At 46.1% G+C, this 10,484-nt stretch overlaps 1 protein-coding gene across 4 annotated transcripts; it reads left to right on the forward strand.

Annotated features, from left to right (window-relative positions):
• Window positions 1-141: 141 nt before the first annotated feature.
• Window positions 142-9,011, forward strand: sesn2 (sestrin 2). Of its 4 annotated transcripts, none has more exons than XM_080516355.1 (12): window positions 142-1,013; window positions 1,850-1,915; window positions 2,007-2,057; window positions 2,672-2,860; window positions 4,231-4,413; window positions 5,252-5,470; window positions 5,582-5,720; window positions 5,808-5,923; window positions 6,041-6,124; window positions 7,863-7,969; window positions 8,198-8,342; window positions 8,618-9,011. In XM_080516355.1, the coding sequence occupies exons 1-12, from the start codon at window positions 699-701 to the stop codon at window positions 8,702-8,704; spliced, it is 1,701 nt and encodes a 566-aa protein (XP_080372481.1). In that variant the 5' UTR covers window positions 142-698; the 3' UTR covers window positions 8,705-9,011. The 4 variants fall into 4 exon arrangements, with proteins under 4 accessions (XP_080372481.1, XP_080372482.1, XP_080372483.1 ...); XM_080516357.1 differs by having other exon boundaries at window positions 895-1,381; XM_080516356.1 differs by lacking the exon at window positions 2,007-2,057.
• The last annotated feature ends 1,473 nt before the right edge of the window (window positions 9,012-10,484 follow it).

The following is a 10,484-nucleotide window of genomic DNA, read 5'->3' on the forward strand; positions in this document are numbered from 1 at the left end:
AAAAACCCAAAGAAAGCTGACGCTGACATTTCCTCGAGCTCTCTTGTTTTAATGTTTGTTTCCACCGGATGATAACATTAAGCAAAGCAAGGACACTGGTTAAAGTGGCAATATTCAAAGATGAACTGAAAGTGTATAAAATGATGCGACGAGACTGCCCCGAGCTCAATCAGTGGAAATTTGCTGCGCGTAACTGTGACGTCACGGGAGGCAGGAAGCGACGTGAAGCGGAGCAGCGACTGAAATCTGCATAAACTCTTCTCGTTGGTTCCCGTTGGTTGATTTTAAGTTCATATCAGGCTGCTCCGTGACCGCTGCGTTCAGTCCGCTCCTCACCCACCTCCTGTCAGCGGTTGCCGGGGAGAGCCGCCGCGGAAAAAACACTTTTGCAGCATCTGCTAGCAGCGGCTAAACTAGCCGACAGAGCCACCCGGCGACAGGCGGTCTCTCCAGTGCCGGTGGCCGGGCCATGAGACGGCGCAGTGCCTGCTAGTGGTGGAAGGTGGTCCGTGGGTGTTAATGATTATTGGGACGGATGATTGGGCATTAAGAGACGCCTGAAGAGTTTTTTTTTTTTTTAGCTGCGAGAAACCCCCCCCCCCCCCCTCCGATGTTTGCGTCAGGCTAGCGGTTAGCGTCAGGTCACCACTTCAGCTAGCTCAGCAACCAAACGACACGTAACACCGGCGGCTGCAGGCATGGCCAGTAATCCCGCACCGGTCGTCCCGGGACAGGGCTCCGGTTCTGGACGCTCGGGTCGGCACGAGTCCGAGTGTGAGTCCGACGCCGGCGCGACGGCGAAGAACTTCTCCCGGCTGTGCAGCAGGGACGAGGAGGAGCGGACCGCCGCTCTGGAGGAGCTCAGCCTCGGGGTCGAGGCTTGCTTGAACCCGGACCGACCCGGTCCGGCCCGGATGAGCAGACAGACTCTGCTCCACCTGCTGCGACTGTCCAGGTCGTGTCCGCTGCTGGAGGTCCGGGAGAGGGCTGCCAAGCTGCTCCTGACCGCACAGGTGAGGACGGGACTTGACGTTTAAATGTTTATTCACTCGCAGCCGTTTATTTGCAGTGTTGGGATTATTACGAGCCTCCCGGCTGATTGTGGCTGGTTATCAGCGGGTGTTTATTGTTGTTATTGCCCCCTCGCTGCTGGAGATTTCGTCAGACTGTAACTGAAGGTGATGCAAGACTGAGCGGCTGTGTGCACAAACAGGCAGGCAGGCCGGCCCGGACACGCCCCCTCCCGGAGCCCTGATCACACAGCAGACACCCCCCACCCCCACGCAACGGGCTCACATAAAGCTGCACCCCGGTGCTTCGCTCCTATTTTATTTAATTTCTCAGGTAATACATGCTGCGGCTTGCGGCTCCTCCGATGTCGGTGAGTTTCACGTATCGATCGGCTTAAAGGAAGACAAACAAACAAACAACAGCGCTTTTGTCATTTCGTGAGCTGCGAGTTATGAAACTGATCTCTCCGGTTACACTCAACTGCTTGTAGTCAAAGTAGGTCTAGGAAAGTTCAAGGGGATTCGGGCTGCCTGCAGATTATTTATTTTATCTGGGAATATATCGCGATAACGTGGCTGTCATAACTTTCCTAATCGTTCACACTATCGTTTAGTTAAAGATTGCCCCATTCATTTACAACCTTCTCGGTTGTTGTTTTTTTTAAATTTAGAGACTTTGGCTGCTTATTATTGTCCACCTTGTTCATCTCATCCCTGCTAATTTTATCGTCTTATTTGTCAGCATTAAATGTATAGATATAAGACTAATGATCTCACAGTAGTTAATTGTTGATTGATTTCCTTTCCATGTTTTTAATCTCCTTCTTCCTTCCCTCTAGGAACAAGGAGTTGAAGTACCCCGGGCCTTGGCCACTGGCCCCAGTGCCTTTATCCCCGCTAAAGAGGTAAACAAGTCCAGTATTAATTGATGTGTTTGTATAAATCAACAAATTATTAACTGGAAAGAGGGTGTTTTTTCTCTTTTTCCTTCAAAAGGAGGTGCAACATGTTTCACCCCTTTCCATCAAAAGTCCCCCCACATTAGAGGTACAGTGTCATAGGTTGATATGCAGCGGTCCTTTCTAATCATAGCTATTGCATGATTTGTTGCAGGTCCTTTTTCATATAGACAGATGCATCTTTGGATGCATGATTATGTCACCTCTTGCTTATGAAACAGGTTCCTAGAAATGCAATTGGAAGAAGCGTATAAAAAAAAAATGCAAACATAACTCACAGCTCGAATGGACGTTTTGCATGTTTTCTTTCAGTCAGTCTCGTCCATCTTATTTATATTTCTCGACACGTTGAAATCTGCCTTTTTTTCGACCGCTCATTGAACATTCCTCAGACCTTACATGGCCACACTTACGAGCAGCGAGTCTGCTGTAACACTGCGTCATATTGCTTCAGCATTCAGGAGCTGCAATACCAGAATGATGTGGCCAGACCCGATGATTGATGCTTGTTTTATATTTGACCCGTGCTAAATTTTCCACAGGAGAAAGTTAAGTGTTTTCTCAGCTGTGGGAATCTCCAGCTGCATGTGGCTCCTTACTAACAACTTTAAAGACAAAGTGTTTTCTTAAACAAATGTAGTTTTGATGACGGACCCGAATCAAACATTAACTTGTATTTCTGTGCTTCTTCTTCCACTCGAGGTGTTGAAAGACGGGCCGAATCAGGACATCCTCATCGAGTCTTTTCTCTCCCTGGGCCGGGTGGATCATATCACCATGGTGATGGCACTGCATCCCGCCTACCTCAGCTGCTTCCTGAGGACCCAGCATGCTTTGCTGGAGCTGGACGGGCCCCTGCCTCGTCACTGGAGACATTACATTGCTGTCATGGTAGGAAATATCCGCGTGTTCACTGTTGACACAAAGCACCGGAGGCGTCTCGCGTCCCTGTTTTGTACAAGTTAATTGTTTTGTTTTTTTTCGTTCCTATGAGCCGAGTTAATAAATTAAATGAATAACAATACCTAATGTGGAGCTGACACTTGATACTATTACAATGATTGATGTATTGCACTGGAAGGTTTATTGCTTTCGTCTCTGTTTTCTGTTGATCCATACACAGACAGTCCATCATTATTGGACTGGATGAGTACAAATGAATAAAATTAATGTTCGGTAATCCTTTAGTATGAACAAATGAGACGGCGGTTGCTTTGGTCCTTTACTGCCTGGCTCAAAGTGCTGTAGCCTTTGACACTTCTGCTTAATTTGACTCTTTTAGTTTATTTTCAAATGGCATACAACAACAGCTGATGACCGTTCTGCTGTTATTTCTCTTGTTTCATGTTGACACATTTATTAATAAGCGGGTCTTTCAATAAGCCAGTATTGTACTTTTACATTTGTTATTGCTGTATAGTTTAGATTTCCACTGCAGTTTTGAGCTTTTTTACAGTCCTGGTCTATGGAAGCGTTTGACTGCGTGGAAGGTTTTATTAATGTGACACTGCTCATCTACCAAAATATTTCACAGCTCTTCATTTTAGTTATCAATCAAATAAATGTGAAAGTTGTTACTTACTGTGTGCAAGCTTTGTGAAAAGGCATTTTACCCAATAATCTTCTGCCAGATGTGAGCATGCTTTGCTTTTTATTACATTTATTCTGATCCGTACCTTTTGAATGGCAAGCATGATGCTTTAAGATATACATTCCCCCTAAAACTAAAGGCTGCTATTGTTTTTTTAGTATAATATAGCATTGTACTCTGATATTTTAATCTTTTTATAAATTGAATGGATTGCATTGTCTCTTGCTAAACCTGCCCAATAACTGAAAAGACCAAGTGAAACATGGTACTAAGGTAATTCTGCTAATACTCGGTCTTTTGTGACATTTACATAATTTGAAAAAAATCTATTTTGTTGATTTAAAGGAGAGAAAAAAAACATGGAAATAGTTGTCCACTGTATCATAGCAAACCTCTTCCAGATCTGCCAAAAGTCTATTAGTGGCTTGGCACATAAACATTTAATGGCTCTCATCGCATTAGCGGTCCCCTGTCACTTTAAATATGCTTTCATCAGAACGGGCCCGCGCCAGTTCATCTTATGCCGTCTTAACCTCTGTGCGCTTGATATTTATGAGGTGAGGCAGTAATTTATCCACCACTCGCAGATCGGAGATTTTTTAAAGCTTTGCGTGTGAATAGGAGGCGCGCTCACCACCGACTTTTCTCTCCGGTGCCTTTTTTTTGGCAGGCTGCAGCCCGACACCACTGCTCCTACCTGGTGCAGCAGCACAGCGCCGGCTTCCTGGAGGCCGGCGGCGAGGAGAGCTGGCTGAGCGGCCTGGAGCGCGCGCCCACCAAACTCCGCAGCCTGCAAACGCTCAACAAGCTGCTGGCGCACAGACCCTGGCTGATCACCCAGGAGCACATCCAGGTCAGACTCCACACCCACTCGCTCCCGACCACCTTTCGCTCGTCTCGTGTCATGTCGCATCACGGCGAACTAATTAAAATTTCTGACTTGCATCCAAAAAAAAAAATAATAATAATCACTTGCTGACTCAGTCGCTGCTCCCTGCGTAGTAGACTTTTAGTGGTTTAACCGGCAAATCGATGATCCTGACATAATTTTTACACCATTTCTGGTTGACGTAGTTTGAAATGTATTACACGAGATCATGAATGAACCTCATGTTGGATCATGAAAGTAAGAAAACCCAGTATTTTTGTTTTTAACAATTAGAGATGCTATTGGAGACAACAACCTGAACATCCCTTTGTAACGACCACATTGTTTTTCGAATTCGCACGCTGGTCTTTATTTAAAAATACCGTTGGCGCATGTGCCCGGGTTTGCACATGTTTGTGTGAGAAGTTCTTTAAGTCATTAGGCTTTAATCGACTCATTAGGATTTGTTGCTGCAGGTCAGGAATAAACCTTTGGAGATGTTAGCCGAGGAGAACGCCAGGACACTCTTTGTTTCTTGACACTCCCCAGCAACAGCAGTTTGTCCAGTTCAATTTCAAGATCTAATATGAAAATGACAAATTAAAAGAGCATAAGGAGTTTTTTTTTTACTTTTAATTATCCTGTTTAGGGTCAAATTTAGTTGCATCATGTTCTGTTGCCACTGTACGGAATTGCATATGGCAATAAATGTGAACTTGACGTTAAAAATCCAAATATTAAAAGGTCGTGGATAAAAGTCGGTAATCTATTAAAGGAGACCAACAAGCTCAAGTGTTTTACGTATTTGCTTGCCGCCCTGCAGGAGCTGGTGTGTCCCGGAGCGGAGCCTCGCTGGTCGCTCGCCGAGCTCATACACGCCGTGGTCCTGATGGCGCACGCCCACTCGCTGTGCTCCTTCGTGTGGGGCTGCGGTTTGAACCCGGAGCCCGACCACGTCGGGGGCCACACCTTCCAGCCGCCCTCGCCCGGCCACGTCCCCGCCAGCCCGCACAGCCCCGCTCGCGAGGACGGCCGGCAGGAGGTGAGCTCGTCGTCGGAAACGCCGCTTTGTCATTACCGGTTCAGCAGCAGCAGCTGCTCGCCCCCGGTTTCACAGCGGAGCGCTCTGTAATGCAGACTTTCTCCCCTGCAGCTGGCTGACGGAGCGATGGAGGTGGAGGTGCTGATGAAGAGGATGGTGGAGCTGCAGCAGCAGCAGGAGGAGGAAGAGTGCACGCAGGAGGAAATGGTTACTCGCTTTGAGCGGGAGAGGAGCGAGAGCATCCCCACGGGTAGGAGAGTCGCCCACTCGTTTAAACCCCCCCCCCCGCCTCGGCTGGTGTTGACTCTGCGTTCTCTCCTCGGTGGCGTTCGCTCAGCGGTGGTGCGCGGCGCTCCGCCCGACCTGGTGCTCTGCCTCGTGGAGGAACCGGAGTTCAGATACGAAGACTTCGCCCCCAGGGGAGAGCAGGCCCCGCCCACCATGAGAGCACAGGTAGTGTGAAGCCTCTTGTGTTTTGGATTACAACATGCGCTGCCAATTATTTATCCATTTCTTTCATTCGCCCAGACTCGTAATGCAGCGATGTCACTTTTTGTCGTTTGCTCTCAGGACTACTCATGGGAGGACCACGGCTTCTCTCTGGTCAACAGGCTGCTGCCAGACATGGGCCAACTCCTGGATGAGAAGTTCCAGGTACTCCCACGTCTCCTCCGTTACCAGAACGTTGCTTTGAAAAAAAAAAGAAAGAAAGAAAAAAAAAAAAAAAGCGGCTCGTGTGAGTAACAAGCCCGTCCGCTTCAGTGAGTCTGAGCGAGTGATACTCACTGGAACAGCCGAAACTGTGGCTGTGTTTACACTGGAGCTGAACTTCCCCTCACAGCGTTCACACCAAGTGCTCTCCTGGTGTTCTGCTGCGAAAAGCTCAGAGCTTCTCGCGTAGGAAAGACTGCAGCCGACGCACAAGAAAGAAAAAAACTAACTCAAAAGGTCTTAAAATGACGAGATGTTTAAAATGTAAATAAACACAGTTGAACATAGAAAACATATCTGATACTTCAAGTAAAAAAAAAAAATAAATAAAATTGCTCCGGGTCGTGTTTTTTGAAAGACGAGGGTCGTCGAGGGCCGTCCCTGAAAAGCGACGTTCTAACGGCTCCAGCTGGTTTTCAGCTTTCGCCTTTCGAAGGAGAACAACGCCACCGACTCGGCAGCCAGGTGCATCGTGACCTTTCTTTGCGGGAGCGACGGTCTCTGCGGCTCCAGCAGACGAGCAAATATCTAATCAGGATGCATTATCTCCGGTCTGCTCTGACCGGCCCAGGCCCCGCCAGCTGCCCCGCGCCATTTTCACTAATGCTGCCACATCAGAGGAAGTGTGCAGTGATACCAGGCCAAATAGTCCATCATCTCTCCCTCTCTCTCTCTTTTTTTTTTTTTTTTCATCTCTTTAGTTCAAAGGCTACAATAGACCTTTTTCTCCATTTGTCCATCTGTAGGATTTCTTTTCACAATGGAGCACATGGCAGGGAAATAATCATATTCAATGTTTCTGTTTTTACGGATTGTCAATATATTTTTTTTTATATTTCTGAGACTCACATTAAAAGACTTTAATTCATTTAACTGGTCTGTTGCTACATTAACCTATTTGGTTAATAAACATTCCTCCTTTGCAGTAGCACTTTGCTGCCATCCACTTCTGATGGACCTTTAATGTTCTTAATATTAGATTACAGTTTTTATGTTGTTTTTTTTTTTAAGCTACTCAAAGACACTTTAATGTTTCTGATGTATTCTCAGAATGATCTCATGCACTCTGAGTTCATGTCTGCACGCCAAGGTTCAGATTGCAGGATCCTCACGAGGCCGCAAATACCAATCACACCAGTTAGTTTGTTTGTTTGTTCTCCATCAATTCAGACCTGTCATGTGTGAATCCTGAATTAGTTTCAAGAGGAATGTAGTCGACCCGCATTTCTCATACAGGTGATGGGGCTGCGGTAAACAAATAGGCGGCGGCTCAATGTTCAAAGTAGAACAACAGTTTTTCTCTCTTCTTTCTGCCACGGCTTTTTTTTTTATTGGTCTCTCTTTAAAAAATTATTCTAATGAAGGCGTGTAAGGGAACAAATGTGCGTCTGTTTGAATTGCTCGCCTCATAAACATTCATCGTGCCACAGAGGACACAAAGCAGGCTTGGTTTTGTGTTTGGAGGTCACGAGGACTGTCGTACAAGATGAATAGTCGTCTGTAACCTACACAGCACAACAAAGGCACCGCTGTGCTTCTAATGGAGACAACAAACAGGTTTTGAAGTCCTCAAAACAAGATGAATTTCTTCTTTGGCGTCTGTTGCTGTTGCTGTTGCCGTGTGTCGATGGAGGGGGGGTAAAAAAAAAAAAAAAGAACTTGATGTAAATGGTCATTGCAGGTCGTGAGCAACTTGACGTACCACCGGATGGCCATGCACGAAGGTGTGGACACTCTCACGCTGAGAAAAGCTCTGTGGAACTACATCCACTGCCTCTACGGCATCCGGTCAGTACTCGACGGTTACACACCCATAACCTGCTGCATGCGTGTGTGAAATATTACAAAACGTTTGTGGTCATTCACATCTGTCAGCAGCAGATTACAGAAAACACTCTGAAATAGAGATGAAAGCAATCTTTTTGATGTTTTTTTTTTTAAAATGCTTAAAAAAAAAAAAACATCAAAAACTGCCCCGTGTTGCTATAAACGCATCTCTCCGCTCTGCCTCGACAGCTATGATGATTACGACTACGGCAGCGTGAACGTGCTGCTGGAGCGCTCTCTCAAGGTCTTCGTTAAAACCATGGCCTGTCACCCCGAGCAGACCACGGCTCGCATCTACCACACCTTCTGGAGACACTTCAGGCACTCTGAAAAGGTATGAAAGGGTTCAAATGGGCGCCCCGCCCCGGCCTCTCCAGCCACAAATCATTTGACATTTCAACACGCCGTCCCTCTCCGGTGCCTTCCTCCGCGACGTGCGACGCGCTTGGCATTTCGCCGTGTCCTTTTTCTCTCGCTTCCTTTTAAAATGTCATCACAGAAGGAAGTGTTATAGACAGAACTTGAAAGTGTGTCACCCAGTGACCTGAAGGTAATAACAGACTTTTTTTTTTCTTCTTCTTCTTTTCTCTCCCCCTCCCCCTCTCGCAGGTTCATGCAAACATAATAGTGATGGAAGCCCGGCTACAGGCTGCCCTTCTTTACACCCTGCGAGCCATCACACATTACATGAGATGACGCGCTTGTATCGCCTCTTTGTTTTTTGCAAATGCTGAGCCAGCTGTAATACACCACAGTCCAATATCACACACACACACACACACACACACACACACACACACACACACACACACACACGCACACACAACAGTGAATGTTTGTATATGCAGCTCATATCTTTCAGTGTTAATGTTTTGATGCTGCTTCATGACTGGGATATTGTATATTTAAATGTACCTCTTTTGCACTGAAGTGTATCATTTTTTTTTTTTGCCTTCACTTGCGCCTCGAGTGTTGTTCTGATTATCTTGCACATCATCCAGCATCTCAGACATATTCACACGCCAGCTACTGACTGAGATCCGATGTAGCTGAATCATTATCATCATCATGACTATTGCTGATTGTTTTTGTTGCTCATTGACGAATACCGGTCATGTACCACTACAGCTCAGGCCTCCGTGGTCCAGTGTCGGCGGCACACGGAGGCTGAGATCAAACATGACGAAATGTGTATTTTTTTTAAAACAATAAAAGGTTACTTTGCTATTAAGCTCAAACGGCTGTGCGTCTGTGCCTGGAGAATTGAATTACACGAGTTGACCACCAGATGGCGACAGAGACTTTGAGATGTGAACAAGACTCTCCTCGGCCCTTCAGAGAAGGAGAGCAGTGTGCTCTGACTCCTGCTGTTACTCCTCATATCAGTCCATCAACCTTCATTTTCATAGCTCCTTTCATACAAGTCTGCGCTTTACAGATGAGACCGACAACTTATTGAAGGGATTGTCAAAACGACTAAAATCCAGATTTGAAATGCATGCTTGAGTGAAAAGGGACACTTATCAAAAAACATTGGCAATATTTCAATCCCATTGTGATTGACTTAATTTAATTAAAAGCATTAAACCGACCAGAATGACACATTTCCCATTTCCATCCTGTAGCTGCATAGTTCCATTGATTTTCTGTTTGGAAATGGTCTGCACACAGTTGAGTAGCACTGTTTTTAATATGTAATGTATCATTTACGAAAATAACCCTAAAGACGACTTCCCAAAAGCGTCTGTTTGGAAAGACACCCCCCCCCCCCCCCCCCCAATACCGGTAAATGCATTCATTAGTGATGTGCAGTGCGGTGATGGGAGGAAGCAATTTTTTTTTTATTAACCACAAAGAGGCTGAACATCAACGCAGCATGTATCTCAATGTTTGAAAACTATTTAATCGATTGTGATTAGTTGGGAAGAAATGACATGAAATGCACAAGATGACGGATAAAGTCTTAAGGAAATGTGTTAAATAATGAAAGATGGAATAAAACCAATCTTAAAAGAAAAGAAAGAAGTCTCAGCCCATGCTGGACGTCTAAAGCTCCTCTTGTTGCATTTCCCTGCTCCATTGCACTTCTCATTCAGCCTGAGTGTCGCAGACTGCATCGATGCTCTGCTTCTCAATCCTCCCGTCCAGTCTCGTCTCACTGCGTTAAAACATTCCCCCACTTTCGGTGCGCCTTTTGCGCACTTTACGAGAGATTTAAATGTCCAATCATGAAGAATCGACTTCACCATAGTGGTAGTGTGGCTTTATGTATTTATTTTCTATCGCAGGATAAAAGATAAGCCCGGATTTCCCACCATTTCATCTCGAAGATGAAAAAAAAGAAAAGTTGTCTCTTTCCCCTTGGCGATGACGTGACGTGCACGCGCCCTCTTCTGGGTTGGACTTCACGGCTGTGCGCGTGAAGCGGTGACTCGCCCGGCGCAGCAGCGGAGAGGTGCTTTTTTTTTCTGCTTTT

Source organism: Blennius ocellaris (genome assembly GCF_963422515.1).
Source record: "Blennius ocellaris genome assembly, chromosome: 20".
NCBI lineage: Eukaryota > Metazoa > Chordata > Actinopteri > Blenniiformes > Blenniidae > Blennius > Blennius ocellaris.

What these genes read in the sequence shown, in the direction of transcription:
- sesn2 (XM_080516355.1), top strand. Translation starts at nt 699, where the DNA reads ATGGCCAGTAATCCCGCACCGGTCGTCCCGGGACAGGGCTCCGGTTCT. An exon ending in CCTTTATCCCCGCTAAAGAG is followed by an intron (nt 1,916 to 2,006) that starts GTAAACAAGTCC and finishes TTCCTTCAAAAG; the next exon opens with GAGGTGCAACATGTTTCACC. An exon ending in GAGCGAGAGCATCCCCACGG is followed by an intron (nt 5,721 to 5,807) that starts GTAGGAGAGTCG and finishes GCGTTCGCTCAG; the next exon opens with CGGTGGTGCGCGGCGCTCCG.